Source organism: Hyla sarda, chromosome 1 (genome assembly GCF_029499605.1).
Source record: "Hyla sarda isolate aHylSar1 chromosome 1, aHylSar1.hap1, whole genome shotgun sequence".
In the NCBI taxonomy this organism is placed as follows: Eukaryota; Metazoa; Chordata; class Amphibia; order Anura; family Hylidae; genus Hyla; species Hyla sarda.
Window position 1 is genome coordinate 119,688,759 of NC_079189.1, and position 21,441 is coordinate 119,710,199.

Here is a 21,441-nt window from a genome sequence, read left to right on the forward strand (position 1 = left end):
GTGTCCTTGGAGAGCCAAACTGCATAAACCATTGCTTGTTGGTTATATGTTTGGAGACTGTTCAAGAGTCTCTTCTTTTTCCATTTTTATGTATTTTTCAGCATGGGCAAGTACCTATGCCAGTGTTTTCCAACCAGGGAGCCTCCAGCTGTTGTAAAACTACAACTCATAGCATGCCTGGACAGCCAAAACCTGTCCAGGCATGCAAGGAGTTGTAGCTCTGCAACCCTGGTTGGAAAACACTGATCTATGCCCATAGCTGAAAATGTATGTATGTTAAAGGAGAACTCCAGCCAAAACTAACTTATAGGGATAGGGTAAAAGTAGCTGATGCCAACGGTTAAACCCCCAGCGCTCCCATAGAAATGAATAGAACGTCTGCCGTCTACCGCTCCTCACTGACAGCTGGGTCCTGTTTCAGAGATACTGGGGGGTCCCAATGGTCAGACCCCCCCCCCCTGCAATCATCTACTTATCCACTATCCACAGTATAAGTTAGCTTTGGCTGGAGTTCTCCTTTAAACTATAGGGGAAAAAGGTTCAAATGTTCTTACCAATTTTTTTTTTCCCCCTATGGAATAGTTTTATTATTGTGGTGGCCCAGGACGGGAGTTGCACCCCTGTGCCATTGCTGCCCTGTCAGGTGGACTCTATTTCAGTGACCCCTGGGCCCTCCTTTCATCTATGCTCCCTAAATAGTTAATAAGCACCTATGTTACTTAATGTAATGTGTATATATTATGTGCCTTTAAATACTGTTGTCATGTGTTGTAACCAAGGAAGGTACCAGTGACTGTGAACTATAGAGTGACCTATGGGACCCCACCAGACTCTCCCCCATGTAAACCCTGGGAGGAGCTAGTTCTCTCTCTTGTGTAGTTGTTGCTAAGTCCTGAGAAAGTGTCTGGTGTCCTGAGGAGGCCTAAAGTCTACCACGCTTCCACAAATTCAGTACCCTACAGGTGAACATCAAAACCTAGTAAGCTACATACATAGTGATGTCAGTCAAGATCAGTCTGTATCAAGTCAGCGTGGTCCTGCAGCAAATTGTCCACTATAAGTCCCAGCGAGCCCTAGAGTCTCTGAAGTCACTGGTCACCTCATTGGGCCTAACTGAGCTGTCAAGACTATTACATCTGTCTATCTCAGTAAAGCTGCCGTTGTTCCGTAACTTGGCGTTGGAGTCATTATTTGCCCGGTGCCTAGCCCAGGATCCATCGGTATACTTTTGTGTGGTGAAGAGGTTAAACCACGCCCTGGCTTCACGAACACAAGGGGTTAATGTCATCTGCCCCTAGGGTAATAACATCTGCCCTCATCACACCCTCACCACAATATTAATGATCAGGAATTTAATGTAATCACTAGTTCCATGTGTGGCTCAAGCCGTAGTGTAATTCTTTTACCAAAAGTTTTCTGCTACCATCACCGTTGTTTAGGTGATGGCCAAAAGTGTTTTTATTTATTACATCTGTCATAAATCAAGTTCATAGCTACAAAGATTGAAATATGGAAAATGACTACTATGTAATAAGGGTTATAGGATGCCTTCTTCTGGATCAACAAAAAATTGGTTATACAGGACTACACTTGTCTTATTGTATCAATACTAATATTCCCTGAAGAGTTACCTGAATGCTCCTTGAGCCCCAATATAAAATATCTAACAAGGCCTATATTATGACACATCATTTATAGCACCGGTCTTCGCAAAGGACCTTGTCTGTTCCCTCCACACCTGATGGGACTGAAACCTATGTACCCAATTTAGATACACTCTGAATAACCAATGCAGAGCATATGGCAATATAATGATTAATCTCAAATAAAGGAACCCACAGACCTTTTCCTGTCATTCTTCATTTCTTTATTGCATAGTCGTTTTTTCATAATAAAATTCAGGTAGAAATATTCCAATGATTTAACATATGACGCTGAAAGTATGATCCCTCACGTCTATAGCTGTATCTGACCCTATGTTTCGGGCATCAGACATAGCTATGGACATTTGGGATCAGACTTCTAGCTCCTGCTATATGTAAAATCCATGGAATAATTGTACCTGAATTTTATTACGATAAACTGCTAAGCAATAAAGAAATGAAGAACGCCAGCAATAGGTCTGTGACTTCCTTTATTTGATATTTATCATTATATTCAGAGAGCACTATCTGTAGCATGGTGGAGATCTGTGGGTAGAGTTGGCAGATCTAAATGAGCTTTAAAGAAAGAAGATGATATTGAAGTTTCCCAATTTAGTTACAGTCAAGTGGGTCCATCTGGACAACGCCTTTTTACAGTGACACTGCCCTGCTATATAGTTGATCACCACTGGTTCGCTGATTTCCAATAAAGCAACCACTACAAAGAAAATGTAATATGAAAGGGCAACCACGTAATACGTACTTGTGCCATGTCAACTAGAGCAATTTCTGTAGCTCATAAAAGGGGGTCTTAAGTAGATGATTCCCCCTCTATGATGTTCATATGACCTAATAGTATTTTGAGACCATACATTTATTTGATCTAGTTTACGTTGCTTACATAGCACCAACATACTGTATTTTGCAGCACTGTATAGATATTGTCACTTGTCACATCAATCTCTTCTGCCCATGAGGCTCACTATCTAACTGGCTTCAATTCAAATGCATGTAGAAAATAAAATAAAATGATATATTTAGGGCATTTGAATGTATCGGCTAGTTGGCTAATGATATGGGACGCTTCTTCTCTGTTTTATTGCTTTTTCTTTTTTCGTATGTGTTCATCGGATTTTCTTGCAGTATAAATATCCTGTATAAACAGTTCTGTGAAACCCATATTTCACGTCCACTATAAATAGACAGCGTTGTGTTGTAGTGCAGGGATCCTAGTACTTGTAGAACTAGTTATCTTCATTAGTTAGAAGAATTATGTGGACTTGTCTCTGCTAATAAATTCCAAGCATCAATATTTGTAAGCAACTGCAGGTGTGGTGGTAGAGTCCTTCCAAGGATGATCCTGTCTTCCTCTCCTATAGTTCCAAAAGAGAGTATATCTGAAGACACATGTATCACGAATAAACATCTTGTGTCCAAACATCTTGTGTCCATCTTGTGCAACTTAACAAAAAAAAATAGGAAAACCATGGGAACATTTTGTTTCTATTAGTCATCAATGAGACTATTAAAGGGGTACTCCGCTGCTCAGCGTTTGGAGCAAAATGTTCTAAACGCTTAGAGCCGGTGTCGGGAGCTTGTGACGTCATAGCCCCGTCCGCTCATGAAGTCACGCCCCGCCCCCTCAATGCAAGTCTATGGGAGGGGGCGTGATGGCGACCACGCCCCCTCCCATAGACTTGCATTGAGGGGGCTGGCGTGATGTCATGAGGGGGCGGGGCTATTATGTCACAGGCACCGGCTCTATGCGTTTGTAACATTTTGTTCCAAACACTGAGCGGCGGAGTACCCCTTTAAATCATAGAGAACAAACTTTCAAAATACTATACTGACATGTTTGAGAAAATGTGAAGATTACCATTTTTCACTTACCATCTGTTGTTTCAAAATGAAAGTGGAAGTATTATCAAAAAATAAATAAAAAAAAGAGGTCAAAGTCAGTGAAATTCTTTTCAGTCACCCCAGTTATTGGTGAAGCGTAGGTTGGGAGCGCCCAGGGCAAGGCCAGTACTGTGCCCCTTATCTTGGCCTGGATAATGTAAAATAAGCTGCAATGCATCACCGTTCACTTTGCTGTTGCTGGGTCAGGTTAGAGAGTTACACTGCCAGATTGTATGATGGTCAAATTTTGTTCCTCTAACAATTTTTGTTTCCAGGACTACGGCCCTATGATGCCCCCACCCCCCAAAAAAATAAAAAAAAATAAAACTACGGCACTGACCCCAGTAATCTGAAGCCATCGATGCATTTTAAATAGCTTAGCTTAGTTGGGCGTGCATGTACTCCAACATCCATGGACTCTCAGAGGGTAATGTTTATCCAGTGTAATAGAGGCCCTGGGCACATTATAGCCAGAAATTAGCTTTTTACTTTATCTGTATAAGACCTAGCAGGTCCCAATAACAAGTGTTGATCTTGTAGATCGGTGATCGTTTAATGAGCCTTTACACAGCCCGACCATAGTGCAGGCAGTTTTTTTTTTTTTTCGACATTTGTTCGCCATACATATTTTATTACATGGGGATTTTTCAGCTCATTACAACAGGTCAACTAGCTGGTAATCTTGCCTTTGCTCATTCTTTGGCTGATGTTTGGCCAATAATCATCTTGTGCAAAGGGGTCCTAAGTGTTTAATAAAATAAGGCTCATCATAAGGGTCATACAGTATGTTTGCCTCTTGCCACTTTTACCAATACTAGTGATTGCTTATGTTTGCTAAAGGGGTAAAGGCCTTTCTGTACCACGAATGGGAATGGATTATCATGTGGTCTCCAGCACGTTTCTTCTTAGAAGGTTCAGAAATGAGGACTCTGTTATGATGGTGTTCCAGTATTTACATGTGTTAAAATCTGAGATTAAAACTCCAGATAAAGGCATTACACCTGTTACATTTATGGAATAAGATATTTATGTATTTATACATGATGTAGATAAACTCAAGTGTGCATGTTTTTCCTTGTATAGCTGGCGATGGTGGACCAAAACCAGATAGCTGGAGAGGAGTGTAAGGCCTCCCTCGATGAGCAGTTTGGAAGTAACAGGACTTTGTTTATCCAATGTGATGTCACAGACCAAGAACAGCTGAGAGGTAAGATACGTATGGGTACACTGCCGATTTATACAATTGCATATATCACTATATGTTAGTGCTGCCTTCTGCCAAGCTGTCTCCTCTATTAAAATAGATGAAGACCTTAGTGAGATTGACTCCAAATAGCAATCACTTTCATCTGTATCTTATACAAAGCACAAGGGAATAACTATATATATATATATATATATATATATATATATATATATATATATATGACAAAAATCAAGACTCAGACTTCATAGCCCCTTTTTTCCTGGATAACCCCTTTAATACATGTATCACATGAATTCAAGAATAGTCAGAGGCGTAACTTGTAGCTTATGGGCACCAATGCAAAATCTGTAACAGGGCCCCATGTCTACCATGTGTCATTTATACTACTGGTGTCTGGTGTTTTTATGGTGCCTTGGGGCCCTCTCCGTCACAAGACCCACAACTGCTACCTGCTGTGACTGCTACCTTTGCACCCATATAGTTACACCCCTTGCATTAGGATTTGGCTTGACAAGATTTCAGCAATAAATTGATATAATAAATAATTTATTACTTACATATATACGCACAGTTCTCGGAAAGCATGACATGTCAAACGTTTAGATTGATCAGCATCTCGGTGCTAAAATCTCCTCTGATCTATACATATAGCCCTGTATTAGACGGGCTCCATAGGCTTTAATAGAGCCCATCTTCTGTAATCAGTCAGATTGCATCTATATCTGCTATATCTAATGATCTGTGGGAATCACAGCTTTGAGACCCAAACTGTTCTAAACTTTTGACGTGACATGTCAGAAGTTTATTTAAATTACAGTAAGGCTTTAAAGGGGTACTCCGGTGGAAAACATGTTATTTTTAAGTCAACTGGTGCCAGAAAGTTAAACAGATTTGTAAATTACTTAAAAAATCTTAATCCTTCCAGTACTTATTAGCTGCTGTATACTACAGAGGAAGTTCTTTTCATTTTGAAGTTCCTTTCTGTCTGACCACAGTGCTCTCTGCTGAAACCTCTGTCCATGTCTGGAACTGTCCAGAGCAGGAGAGGTTTGCACTGGGTATTTACTCATACTCTGGACAGTTCCTAAAATGGACAGAGGTGTCGGCAGAGAGCACTGTGGTAAGGCAGAAAGGAAATTCAAAAAGAAAAGAACTTCCTCTGTAGTATACAGCAACTGATAAGTACTGGAATGATTAAGATTTTTAAATAGAAGTAATTTACAAATCTGTTTAACTTTCTGGCACCAGTTGATTTAAAAAAAATAATAAAAATTCCAGTGGAGTATCCCTTTAAGTCAATAATGGTCATAATGATCTTCATAGTATAATCCCTCAAGAAGTAGACATATCCATATTTTTATGTGCCACGTTTATGTTCTAGATGCATTTCAAAAGACAGTGGACCATTTTGGAAGGTTAGACATCCTGGTGAACAATGCTGGAGTAAACAATGAAAAAGACTGGGAAAAGACTATTGAAGTTAACTTGGTAAGTTATATACTACACTTGAATGAATGAAGCTAAACTATTAAACTAAGAAGTCCACACATAAGGCTTATGTACTATGTATGTATCTATGTGCTCTTACCTATTGCACAGTAACCATAAAGCCCAAAAGTAAAGGGGTGGGGGGGGGGGGCAGTTGTATGTGTATCGAACACATACATAAGCATGCCTGGGCTAATAGTATCCCATACCAAGATGCCACCTTACCCATAGTAACAAAAACAAACAAGTAACGCCAGGGGTAATGCCAGGGGACTTTATAAATGGTGGTGGTGGTGGTGGGGGGGGGGGTAGAATTGTCCAATCACTGGCCCCGTATCTGCATTAAAACTAATAAGCAGTTAGACTCACAGCAGGAATTTATTAGTGTTAATGCGGATTCCGGCCCAACACCAAAACACACTCACCAGGAGATAATTGTTTTGTCAGCCATTCTCTTATTTGCATTCTTCATTGATGCAGCCTTATCTGGAGCGCACTAATACATATGCAGTATGCAGGTCTCAGGGCCTTCAGCAGTCGGCTTAGTTTACATAATCCCATACACACCTCTGCCTGCAGCCCCTGAGATAGTGTGGAAATTAGAGAGAGTAATGAAGAGATTGTAAGAATTCATTTCCTGGCTCTGAAATTCTAGACTATCTCAACTGTTCCATGACAGAAAAGGAATTTTAAATTGTAATGTGTATTATTGTACTGTATTTATGAATTCTCTAAGGTTTCAAACACCGGTCTTAAAGGGGTATTCCAGGCAAAAACATTTTTTATCCCCTATCCAAAGGGTAGGGGATAAGATGTCTGATTGTGGGGGGACCGCTGCTGAGACTCCCTGCGATCTCCCTGCAGCACCCACATTCTAGACATGAATGGAGGGGGCATAGTGTGACGTCACGTCCCCAGTCCCAGAAACCTGGAGGTTTCCGAATCCGGAGATTCAGCACCCGCATAGAATGCCAGCGTACAATCATACCAGATTTATCTAGAGGCATACGCTTCTTTATAAAGCCAGAGCTGTATAATAACAGTGGTGGCCTCTCTGGTTGATCATGTTTTTAATGAATTGTAGGATGGCCAATTTGTTACATGAAACAATAATGCTAGACTTTGGGCATTTAGAGACTTTGACCTTTCTTAATTAGCCAAAGTGTATGCACCAGTAAAGTAATACTAGACACAGACCAGGTGTGGCGCTGTTTATGTTAGTATAAAATAATGACTCTTTTTGTAACCCTGGACAGCCCACTTTTACTTCAAGCACTTCCTATCTTAACCCTTTACATGTGCGTTACCTGATCTGCTCTTCTAGTAGAAGATCTAATTATTGCTACATTCAGACATTTTGGAAGAATACTAGAATATGTATTATCAGTACATTTAGTAATAGAACACTGACACTTACATTGCTGCATTCACGAAAAGTTTAGAGCCTCCAGATGGTTGTTTTTGGCATTTTGTTCTCTGAACTGCTTGTTTTAATTGACCATGTTTGCTTTCTGTCTTTGACCTTTTGATTGTTTGATTTTTATCCAAACAAACATTAAATGGAAGAGTAGATTCAGAAAATTTGGTAAATAAAACAGATTTGACATTATAGCGGGTACTCATATTTAAAGAAAAAAAATACTTTTTTTTCTTATATCAACTGGCTCCAGAAAGTTAAACAGATTTGTAAATTACTTCTATTAAAAAATCTTAATCCTTTCAATAATTATCAACTGCTGAAGTTGAGTTGTTGTTTTCTATCTGGCAACAGTGCTCTCTGCTTGTCTCGGGAACTGCACAGAGTAGAAGATATTTGCTATGGGGATTTGCTTCTAAACTGGGTGTGTCCCGAGACAGGTGTCATCAGAGAGCACTTAGACAGAAAAGAACAACTCAACTTCAGCAGCTCATAACTACTGAAAGGATTAAGATTTTTTAATAGAAGTCATTTACAAATCTGTTTTAACTTTCTGGAGCCAGTTCATATATAAAAAAAAGTTTTTTCCTGGATAACCCCTTTAACAGTCTCAAATCCTACCAGCTGTTGTATGTCCTGGAGGAAGTTGTTTATTCTTTTCCTTGTGATCCCTACTTCCACCTCTGCCCATGGGCAGAAGAGGTTTTGTATGAAGATTGACTCTGGACAGTTCCTGAGATGGACATACTGTAGAAAGAACTACACTACTTCCTCCAGAACATAAAGCAGCTGACAAATTCTGTAAAGCTTGAGATTTCTAAAAAAAAAAAAAATATTGTGCTTATTTGTCTAACTTTCTGACACCAGTTGATTTGAAACCGTGTTTTTTTCCCTCTGGAATAGCCCTTTAACTCATCAATTCAACATTTTAAAACCACTGATATGGATAGAATATAGCTGGGTCTTGAAAATTGTGACATAAAATAAAAGCATTTGTATGGTGTGTCAGACCAGTGCATTTTAGTAATACATATTCATGCACAAACTTGTCAACAGCATGTAACCGCAATGTCAATGGTTTTGAGCTGAGATTAACGTAGATCTGCATGTACAGATGCTTAGACAAACTCCAATCCAAATGTTGCATCATACAGGGCTTTATCAACGTGATGGACTTATTCCTTTGGCTGGGTTCACACATAATATTTTGGTCAGTACTTTTGCCAAAACCAGTGGTGGAACTGACACAGAGAAAGCTATAATCGAAAGATTTGATTCTTTTGCTGTGTTTGGACCGCTACCTAGTTTTAGTTAAAATACTGATCACATTATAGTGATGAGCGGCATTGGCCATATTTGAATTTGCGATATTTTGCGAATATATAGACTAATATTCGTCCTATATTCGCGAATTTCGCGTATTCGTTATATTCGCATATGCGAATATTCGCATATGTGAATATTTGCATATTCGAGGAAGAAAACAGTGAGGGGGTGGCCAACTTTACTATTGGTTGCTAGGGATGTTGTTCATAACCTCTGACAAGTGTATTCGCATCATTCAAGTGAAAAGAAGGAATATGTGCATATGCTGGAAAAACGAATATTCGCAATTTTGAATATATAGCGAAAATATTTGCAATATTCACAAATTTGCGATATTCGTGATAAAAATTTGAAATGCGAATATTCTCGCCCAACACAAATCGCATAATATGTGTGAACCCAGCCCTAGATAATATTTTTTAACTTCATTTACATTTAGTAAAAAAATTCGATAAACAAGCTTGTTACAGATCCCTCTTTATTGTGACTGTAAAATATACATATTGTATAGTGTGTGTATGTGTGTGTATATATATATATATATATATATATATATATATATATATATATATATATATAATGTTGTAAGTAGTTTATCTGCTGACATGCATGAAGTATAAAGAAGGTTACCTTTAACCCAGTTAAAGAACATTCCCAATAGTATGATTGTTGATCCATGCGTTGTCATTAAGTTTCTGGAATACTTAAATCTCTATCAACAAGGTTACCACGCCAAAAACACATTCTGTTCAGACATGTAAGGAATTACCAATCCTGGGCAATCTGTGACAGACATGAATGATTTCTAATAACCATTTAGTCATAAGAATACTGTGGAAACTGTATACTCTACACATTAGAGAAATCTGACATGTACATAAGCCTGGGTGGTAACTTTGTGTACCAGATGTAGATACTCAAAGCCTAATACAAAAGAATTATTTACTAAGGATAAACTCATCAGCAAAATGACATAACACGAAACCGTCCATAAACTGGTTCCAGCAAAGATTTTATGTACTGTACAGTATATGGGGGCCTGCCACACTGTCCTTAGTGCGCAGAATATTACTAGAACATGTAGAATTCTTTCACATATTTCTTTCATTTTGCTCCTGAGTCGAGTGATACCCATGGTCAGTTCTAGCTTTTCTGCTGCCAGAGGCCAAAACTACAATGGCTTCTCCTGGCCTGATTGAAAATATGATTGCACATAAAGTATACAATAAACGTCTATATAATAGTCATACAGTTATCAAATAATAACTGCATCCCCAGTCATGACTGCCTTGTGTTCAGACATTATTTGTAGGTTATAGTGTGTAGGGAGCCAACAATATAGAATGAGAGAGAAGAAGAGTGGTGTATAGGAGAAGATGCTAGATAGAATGATTTATGGCCACTCCATGGGACATGTCCCACCTTTAGGAACGATGCAATCTGCTACCTGAGGTGAGATACTGATCATGCTTTATGTCAGATATCTGTTCTGGTGGCTCCACAAGTGACAAAAAATGTGTTTAGACTTTACAGATGCTATATTATATTGCATAAAAAGTAGAACATTCAAAGACAGAACTAGATGTGCCATAACTAACTATAAAATCAACCGCTAAGACATCCTACCAACCCCGAGTGTTTAGTCTTCTTTTCTGCAGTGAGCTGGTAGGGCACCCTCTAAGTCCATATACTTATCTTAAATGTTAATTTAATTTAAAGGGATTATATTAAGTTTAATAGTTATTCACAGAATAGGGGATGGCTAGGGGATCGATGGCCTGACTGTTGGGATACCCGCCGATCAGAAGAAGGAAGTAAATTGTGCCCCAAGTGAATGTAGCAGTAGCGTACATTCTTTACTATCTCTCCATTTGTTCTTTATGGGACTTCCAAACATTACAGAACACTAAACGCACCAATAATTAGGAATTCACATATACACTGAATAAAACAGTGGATAAGCATGTGAGCTGTCACTCCATTCACTCATAAGACCCCCCCCCCCTACCCCCAATGATCAGACAGTTATTCCCTACTATGTGGATAGTCCATAACCTTTTATCTTGGATAATCCCTTTAAATATTTGTACATTCTACACCTTACAAGCCATTACTACAATTACCGATAATGTAGATTTTTTTTGTGGAAGAGTGCAGGGTTCAAGCAATTGAAAACGTTTAACACGTTCTGAGGAAATTCTGTAAAAATGACAACTTTTCGTGTGAAGCGAACGTGGGTATACACTTTCAATAACTGTCAGCTAACTTCCGCATACACATGATCATTCGGCATGTGTTGTCTATAGAGAGGGGTGAGGGGCAGCCAGACAGTTAGCAACGACTGGTAAATTCAACATGCCCGACCCTTCTCTACATCAACATCATCTGTCAGTGGAGAGTAGAAAGGCCGCCATATACCTTAGAGAGGTAGTATAAGGAAGCTCCTGGTGCTGGAAATGCTTCTACCATCAATTCAAGTGCAAGGAATCCAGATTTTATTAGGTGGTCAAATTGAACAGCGACCATATCATCCAATTCAAGCCCCATACCAGTGTTTACCATGTATATGGGTCATTCTTATTGACTATTCATCTTTAGCTCTATTCTTAATATCTAAAGTAAATTAACAAATGATAAAACTTTGGCTGACAATGTTGGAAAATGTTCATTTATGGTTATCATAGAATATTCTTGGCTATAGATATAGAGGAATTGTATTTGTTGCTTTATGGTTTTACATATATTATGTTAGCTGGGGGTTCTACATTGGCCCTCTATTTATATGAAATCTGCTCATCCATAGTTGTTTATATATATTTCCACACATAAGCCATCTTTAGTTCATATTATCTGAGAGAATGTTGCTTCAGGCCAGTTGCTGCTCTATTTAGAAATTACATTTGTCAAAATGCTTAAAAAACAGCATGCCTCTGGCAGGTTTAGGGCACCTTGTTTTCTCTCAGTTAATAGATTTTTATGCCTTTTGCTCATTTTTATGAACTGAATATGAACTTTTTATTTTTACTGTTCTTTTTATTCTTATAAAAGAGAACATATTGGAGTTTCTCTTTTAAACTGTTTTAGAAAACATCTAATCTATTGTACTTTCTGTTTCAGATCTCAGTTATTAGAGGAACCTATCTTGGCTTAGAACTTATGAACAAAAAGAATGGAGGTCAAGGAGGAGTGATAATAAACATATCATCTCTGGCAGGTGAGATACTGAATCTGTTACCCAGAATATATTATATATTTTATATATAGATTTAAAGCAGTATACATGGCTACATGTGTGCGAGAAAAGTATATGTAGCTGTATAAAATAGCCACATCTGGCGACATATTGTCCATTCATGCTATGGGGGCTTCTGTTATGCAGTATATTGCTGACAAAAGATGGAAAACAAAAACACTTAGGAAGCTGCAATGAAATAAATAAAATACTATATGTGGTTCACCTTTTCAGTCAAATCCAGCTTTTTTGCAGTAAGTAATGTGAAAAATACATATACACAAAGTGCAAAATACTATCACTATCCTATATAGGCAATTTGGAATTCCCATATGAAAGCATGTGAACATTATTTTTCCATCAAGAAATGCTAAACCATTTAAAGGGGTACTCCACTGGCCAGCATTCGGAACATTTAGTTCTGAACGCTGTATGTGCACTGCGAGGGTCAGCCGGGCCCCAACAGATGAAAACCAGACAGGACCCATTAAAGTCCATTGGTGCTCCCTTTTTGTAGTAAACTGTGTGGTTAAGTGTATGGGAAAGTGGTGAATGGGATGTATATCTCACCTGGTTTCCTCAGCCAGGCACGGTAAGAGAAATCCAGAAGGTTATATGCTGCTTTAGCAGAGCATAGTCTGCTAGGGCTCTTTTAAGTTACATGGGCTAGATTTCCTGGACTGGTGGACAGGTTGGAAGTGGGAGTGCTCCAGTCCACTATGGGTTTTCCCTTCTCCATGGTGTTCTCAGGTGAGGTTTCCTGTGTTGATTGCTGGGGAGGAAGCCTTAAACCAAAGGGCTGTTGGGGTTTGGGAGCTGAAGGAGAGACTGAGATGAGGAGCAGCCACAGCCAGCACTGCAGCTCAAACCTACCAGGTCTGAATCTTCCTCTATGGACAATTTCTGATTTTGCTTGGGGCCAGACATTAGGCCCATAGTAGGATAGTGAGGTATCCTGATGTTTAGTTAGAGCCGGACAAGCTTAGGTTTTGTTTTGTTTGCACTGTGCCTTGTGCCTAAAGTCATTTAAATAAACATCCTCCTGGAAGCTTGAAACCCGCTGCCTGTGTGAGTACTGTCATTGCCTATCCCACGGTGTGAGCTGTTCCCTACAACTGACTCTGTGTCATAGGCTCTGAATAGATAGATGTGAACTTATCCTGGCCGACAATTCTGCTCTGCTTAACCTACCTAGACTCTTAACGTTTTGTTGGAGGATCACATTTTTTGCAAGTAGGATATACATCTGAAAGGCCTGTCAGACAGGTCAAGTTATCTTGTGTTGATTAGAAGTTCTGGAGGAGTTTAGTACAGTAGCCTGTCATTCCTCCTTCATATCATGCACATTTGGTAAGGCAGAATATAAATGTTATTGATGGTAGTGTGGTGGATGGTTCAGCAGCCACTTAGCTAATGTGTATTATTTCCTTAAGAGTGTGTTTGCATTGTCACAAATGATATCCCGTGCTTTTAGATTTTACAAGCTCGACATCCTGTGTCCGCTATACAGCCTGGACTCCAGACTGATATATTTAACCTGCTGTACACTGATACATTGTAACAAGCTATCAGTACATGAGATTTGTACCATTCACAATGTACTTCACTGCCAAGGTTGCCAGACTGATTAAATATGATGGTATCCACTGCTTACATTGCAAAAAAAGCAGACATCCCAGCAGGTAAAATAAGCACCTGGATTTTATTTATATAGGCTGCTCACTTCTTTGTGCAGATTCTTCAGTGTATCCCATGAGATGGAGCTTGATATTGCTCTCCTGCTGACAGGGAGAAAGCTATCACAAGGAGAACGGTGGAAGCTGCATCTCATAGGATACTATATAGTGGGATTTAGGGGACAGCAGTTTTATGTCACTAATCTGTTACTTGCTGTTCTTAGATGAGCCTTTGCCCTCTGCCCCTGACTGTGCAATGTCATAGGCATCATAGGAAATGTAAGCTGTAAGAAGAGAGCAATATCAGATGTGAAATAGGCATTACATTTGGTAGACAACCTAAGCATTAATTAAATGATTTTCAGAGTTCTGTGAATTTATTTATCCGTGGTACCGTTCATCTGTTTTCTTCCTTATTTTGGTATCAGGCTTGGTGCATGGCAGGAGCATGTTGACATCACCACTGCTGCTTCCCTAAGCCTGCTCGCAGAGGGACCCAGTGGAGAAGCAGCAGCGGTGACGTCAATGTGCTCCCGACATGCAACAAGCCTACTGCTAGAATAAGGAAGATGAACAGATGAACGGGACCATGGATTGGAGGTAGGTAAGTACATATTTTATACATATAGTTAATAAAAAGAAATATCAGTTTACAGCATCATAAACATTGGTAGAACCGAATATACTTGTGATGAATCACATATAATTAAGGGAATTAAACTATTCAGCAGTGACTAGAGATAGACTAGCTGAAATTATTCCATTACTCATTTGACATTATTGTTTCTATTTTTGTCCTAACTGTTTTATGTCATGGATATTATAAATAGTATGGATACAGAGAATATAAAACTAGAATCCTCTCTTTCCTTTTGTCATTGCATTGTCCATGCCTTTGCTTTGATGTCTTGTGTATATAAGGCTCTTTTTATATTAGCATCAGCAGTGTCATTAAAGAAGTACCTGTCCCCCCTAGACGTCTTATCCCCGATCCAAAGGATAGGGGATAGGATGTCTTATCGCAGGGGTCCCTCTGCTGGGGACCCTCGCAATCTCCCTGCTGCACCGGGTATTCGTTTAGAGCATCAAGTGCTTCTCTGGAGGCTCCTGACATCACGGCCATGCCCCCTCAATGCAAGTCCATGGGAGGGGGCGTGGCGGTTGATGGCATAAGCCTCCGCCCCGCATCGCCAGTCATTCGGCACAGAGCAAAGTTCACTTGGTGCAACGGATGTCTGGGGTGCCACAGCTGAAATCGCAGGGGTCCCCAGCGGCAGGACCCCCGTGATCAGACATCTTGTCTCTATCCTTTGGATAGGGGATAAGATGTCTAGGGGAGGAGTACCCTGTTAAATATGGCAGAATGACATATTCCACTGAACTACTACATTCTACAGGGGAAAAAAACTATAAATCAACAGCATATCTTGGGATCCATTTTACTGGATCCCGATGAGTACATTATCTGTATCAAGCATTCTTTAAAAACAACAGTGTAAACACAGCCTTTAAAGGGGTATTCCAGTTCTTAAAAACCTATACCCTATCCACAGCACAGGAGATATCCGAGTACAATGCTCTTGTATCTTCGGTGTTCCCACATGCTGTACAATACATGGAGCGCATGCCAACCCCACTGCTTCATGCAGCAGGGTGAGTCAGATCGGGAATTTAAGTGTAAAGGTGCCCATACACCTTTAATAGCTTTTAGCCAAATGTTTGTTTGGCAGTTGTTTTCTCTCCTGTTCCCCTACACTTGAATGGTCAAATTGGCCAGTGTTTTTTGTATTGTGAATAAGGGAGGTAAGCCATCACCAGACAGTTAATATCTTGATTAAACAAAAGGGTTAGGCAGTTGAAAGCCAACATACTCAATCCTTCTCTCTCCAGACATTGGGCTTCATTTAATAAGGCTTATCCAAGTAAATTTTTTTTAGGGTTTTTTGTTGGTCGTGCGCCAGAATTCCTGAAAAAAAAAAAAAAAAAAATCCAGAAACCCTACCAACTCTCAACTTTACTCAGAAAACCCTATAAATGGGCATCAGGGAGAAGGGGCGTGTCTCTAAAAAAAAAATATATATATATATATATACATTTTCGAAAGAAACCTACAAATTTACTAATGTTTCCCAATAAAATGTGGTGGTGGATTTGAGCTCTGGAGAAGATGCAAAAAATGCAAAAAAACTGGAGAAATTGCCAAATACATGATACAATAGTAAATAACTTGGAAAAATACCTGTCAGAAACAAAATCCCACACACACAACTGTGTATGGGGACCTGTTTTCAAAGTTAATCTGAATTATCAGCTATAGGTTGCACACATGGTTGTATATAAAGGGAAGGTGTCACCTAGATTTTTACTGACTAGAGAGACAAAAACTTTCTTTTTTACTATTGTTTCTATTTTCTCAATACTTTTGTATTTTATGTTTTGGACATTGATATGAGGGCAGCCACATTGCCTTATCATCTGCTTCGCTTAACACGATAGCCACATGGGCATAAGAAACAATAGACTGTAGGGGACTTATTGACTTATATAGAATAGTTTTATAGGCATGCTCTGTGACTTGTACAAAGGTCATTGCGTAAGGTGGAAGAGGATAGATACTTTGACCATCACCTATCGTTAATGATCCGACCCCTGTCTTATCTATATATTGATGTCACCTTTCATTTTAATCCTGCATGCAATTATAATGATGAGACTGATGAAATTTTTTTTCTACAGAACAGGAAGTCTCAGTCTATTATTAGACTAAGGAGAAAAAGTGAAAACTGCAAGATTTCTGGATTTATTTAAAATTCAGAATGGAACAAAAATTCTCAAAACAGTTAAAAATAAAAAACTTGGGTTATTTTCTGATGACCGTGAGTGAATTTTTGAGGTGATGTAGAGCTGCATGGAACTGGCCAAAAGCTTGGCTTCCAAAATGTCTGTTCATTGCCAAACAAGGAATTCCTGTGGAATAAGTGAGGGGCATATAAATAGGCCAGTTTTATCTGAAGTAATTTGGTACATAAGTAGAAACATAGAACCATTTGGCCCATCTAGTCTGCCCAATAATCTGAATACTAGTAAAGAAGCACTGCACACGTTTTCTTTATTAGATTGTTGTATGGGATTACATTTCATAAGTATTAGTCATCTGTTGAATAATAGTCAAATGCTTCCTGCGCTGGTTGAGATTGACCTTAGATTCCTCTGTCTCAGTGCAGCAAAAAGGAAACATATAACAAGGCTCATTGCCACTTGGTTATAGATTAAGCTATTCTTTAAGATATGCATTTATATTGTTTTTATTACAAATCTAGAAGGCTCTGGCTATTACCTAGTAATATTTTATTTGCTGGATAAACTGGAATTGTGGCTTTGTGTATATTGATGCAATCTGTCCCACCCTTTGTGATTAGATAAAACCAGTGACGGTATGGCACTGGTTTTATCTACTCACATAGGGTGGAACAGATTTGTCATTTATGTTCCCTATTCCAGATTTACATGAGGATTTACCATGGGACCCTTATGTCTCAACCTCTTTAACCACCCTGGAGGCTGGGATCTTGTTATCAAGATTATGGGGGTCCCAACGGTTGGTCCCACAGTGATAAAGATATGTATCCACTTTCCTGTGAATAGGAGGGAAACTTTGCCAAATCTGAAAAACCTTTTAAGAAGAACGGCAGCTCTCTGTTGAATTTAACTTTTTGTCTGACAGAAACAGTCCTTTTTTATCTTGATGTTTTCGTTCTGGCCACTAAGCCTAATAATAAGCTGACAGTTCCTGTTCTGTAAAGAAAATGTCTTGGTAGTCTCCTTTTTTTTTGCCACAAGCAGGATTACAGGGAATGGTGATATCATCATATAGTTCTGCCCCTGACAATAGGTAATGATCCCAGTTTACTATCCCCTCCCTGGACAATGCTCTTTGGACAGGTCGCAGAGCATGCCTAGAAATCTCCTCCAGTCAATGAGTCAGGTCCAGACTGCAGGTTCCTATGAGGCATATTTCCGATATGCACAATATCTTCTTAACTGACTTAATGTGGCTGTGTTGTTGGCACAAGATTTCTGTATTTGGGTAGTGTTGAGCATGAATATTCGTAATGCAAATTTTTATTGCGAACATCAGCACTTTGCTATTTTGCGAATATTTAGTATACAGTGGTCCCTCAACACACGATGGTAATCCGTTCCAAATGAACGATTGTTTGTTGAAACAACCAACGGCTGTTCAGGCATGCTGGGAGTTGTAGTTTTGCAACATCTGGAGGTCCGCAGGTTGAAGACCACTGGTATTAAAGGTTGTACTCACGTGTCCCCGCCACTCTGTACCGTCACCGCTCGTCACCACTGCCCTGGATGTCGCAGTCAATCGCTGTCGCTGCGTCCCTGTGGTGTTACCGACGCTCCGGACCGTCTCTGCTTCCCTGGCATCCTCGCTCGCCATCGCCGCCATCATGTCGCTATGCACAGCGCTCCTATTGGATGACAGGACGGTGTGCGCAGCGACGTGATGACGACGATGGAGAGCACCGACGATGCAGGGGATCCCGAAGAGGATGATCCGGAGCCCCGAGGAGAGTTAAGTGATCGTCATCAGACCACACGGGGCACCGTAAACGGCTATCCGACGGCAGCTGAAGCAATCTCCGCTGCCAGATAGCCGTGTATGTGATGGCCCCGACATACAAAAGAATCGTATGTTGATGCTGCCTTCAACATGCGATGGCCTCTCAGAGGCCATCGCATGTTGAAGGCAGCATCAACATACAATGCTTTTGTATGTCGGGGCCATCACATACACGGCTATAGGTCGGGGGGGTCACTGTCTAGTGCTATATATTCACAATAATGAATATTTTTTTTTATTTTTTTCTCACTTTGAATTTTCCCATGGAAAAAAGTGAACAAACATGGCGAATATGCGAATTTCGCGAACATAGGACGAATAATCGTCAATATATTTGTGAAATATCACAAATTTGAATATGGCCCCTGCCATTCATCACTACATTTTGGGGCCACTCTTTGTCTAGAACAGGCCCTTGTGATCTTACAGAATACATTGTACCCGCAATGTATGTGAGCCTGTGAAACAACTCAATTTTTAAGTCTTAAGTACATCACATATCTTATCAGCTGGAAACAACACTTCCTACAGCAAACCCCCAGTGCATGTTTGAAACGTAATAGCCTTTCCTTCCTCCCAAATAATATAGCCTGGAAAATTACATCTTCACTTGTTGTTAAGAGTGCAAAATGAAAGTTGAATATATATTTTTCAGTGCAATGAATTCTCTAATACAAGTGACTGAGTCTAGTAAATTGCCCTGCATTGTGCATTAGCATGTAGTCTGCTGGAAAGATAAAATACTAAAGTGCCATCTGCAGCAATTCAAGGCTATCTGATTTGATCAGGGTATGCCAGTAGTCCTCTTGTATCATTGTGACCAAAAAGCATGTCCTGGTAGCTTCTTATTGATCGAAATGATATTTATTCTTTTTATCAAAGGTCTCACACCAGCTGCCTACCAGCCTGTGTACTCTGCTTCAAAGCATGGCGTAATTGGATTCACAAGATCAATAGCGGTGAGTATAATGGAGCATAATAAATTATTATTCATGACAATGTGCCCTCATGTTTATCCAGTCATACAGGGAAATAACTATTCTTCATGTGCATACACTGTGTACCGAAATGTCACGAGTAAGTACTGCTAGCTGAATGTGGTGTTGTGTATATTTAAAGGGGAACTCTGGTGAAAAACTTTTTTTTTTTTTTTTTTTATCAACTGGTGCCAGAAAGTTTAAACAGATTTGTAAATTACTTCTACCTAAAAATCTTAATCCTTCCAGTACTTATCAACTGCTGTATACTCCAGAGGAAGTTCTTTTCTTTTTGAATTTATTTTCTCTCTGACCACAGTGCTCTCTGCTGACACCTCTGTCCATGTCAGGAACTTTCCAGAGCAGGAGAAGGTTTGCTATGGGATTTTCTTTCTACTCTGGACAGTTCCTGACATGGACAGATGTGTCAGCAGAGAGCACTATGGTCAGACTGGAAAGAAATTAAAAAAGAAAAGAACTTCCTCTGGAGCATACAGCAGCTGATAAGTACTGAAAATATTAAGATTTTTTTATACAAGTAATTTCAAAATCTGTTTAAAGGAGTACTATTTCTGGCACCAGTTAATAAATTTAAAAAAAATTCCCCCTGAGTACTAACTATTTATGTTTTGTCTTTAAAGGAACACTCAAAACTCTCAAAAGTTATACACTGGGATAGTTAACGATAATCAAAAACTGTATAATTCTTAGACAGTGTAAACTTCGACTAATAAGGGGAACATCTTTAGACTAATTTAAGTTTGCACAATCTGTTATTTGGCTTAGTTTTACAGGGCATTTTTATGATCACACCTCAATTACAGAAGTCACGCCCACTTTTCTGTAAGCTACACCCCCTTTATGAGCAAGGTGCAAAAGTGTGTAAAACACATTGAAAATGTGGTACAAATCATATGTCATTTTTTCGGTAGAAATTGCACCAGATTTTAATTCACAAATGTTTATTATTTGCACAGTTAAATATCCGTAACGCATTTCACTAAAATTATAAAGATATTTCAAGACAATGCATATTTCTGGTTAACAGCCTCTAAAACTAAGCCCAAACATATTTAAAAAAATACAAAAAAATACAAAAGATCTTTCCCCAGGTAATTGCTAAGTTTTATCGTTGGATTATTTGTACTAGTCATGGTGCCCATGTTCCAGAATATTTAAAGGTGTATTCAAGGCCAAAACTTTTTTTTATTTATCAATTGGCTCTGGAAAGTAACAGATTTGTAAATTACTTCGATTAAAAAATCTTAATCCTTCCAATAGTTATTAGCTTCTGAAGTTGAGTTGTTGTTTTCTGTCTAACTGCTCTCTTATGACTCATGCCCCAGGAGCTGTGCAGTTCCTATGGGGATATTTTCCCATCATGCACAGCTCCCGGGACGTGACATCATCATTGAGCAGTTAGACAGAAAACTTCAGAAGCTAATAACTATTGGAAGGATTAAGATTTTTTAATAGAAGTAATTTACAAATCTGTTTAACTTTCCGGAGCCAGTTGATATATAAAATTTTTTTTTTTGCCTGGAATAACCCTTAGAGGACATGCAACATACATGTATGTTGCTGTGCCCTGGTTCTTAGCGCACAGTGATGTACACAATGTTCCGCAATCACAACGTCTCCCTCTGTGGTGATCGGAACAGACTGGCTGCTGTTATCAGCAACCAGGACCTCATGGATAATGGCAGATGTCTGCTAACCTGCTAATTTCCGCCATTAACTCTTTAGATGCCGTGATCAGTACTGATCACGACATCTGAAGTATCTGCGGGGCACGGGGTTATTCATTGGACCACGCACAGTGTGATTGCAGTAAATAGCGATTTCAATGTATAGGTTGGGGCAAGGATATGGTAAGGGCATCTGATTTTTGTAAGTTAATCTTATAATTGTACACTGCTAGGTATATAAATATTTTA

At 39.3% G+C, this 21,441-nt stretch overlaps 1 protein-coding gene across 1 annotated transcript in view; it reads left to right on the forward strand.

The window, feature by feature from the left end:
* HPGD (15-hydroxyprostaglandin dehydrogenase) overlaps positions 1 to 21,441 on the forward strand; it is a 53,968-nt gene that overhangs the window by 14,681 nt on the left and 17,846 nt on the right. The window contains exons 2-5 of the mRNA XM_056560702.1: positions 4,626 to 4,749; positions 6,131 to 6,237; positions 12,098 to 12,194; positions 19,410 to 19,486. Coding sequence (XP_056416677.1) covers positions 4,626 to 4,749; positions 6,131 to 6,237; positions 12,098 to 12,194; positions 19,410 to 19,486 — 405 coding nt within the window. The remainder of the gene's footprint in view (positions 1 to 4,625; positions 4,750 to 6,130; positions 6,238 to 12,097; positions 12,195 to 19,409; positions 19,487 to 21,441) is intronic.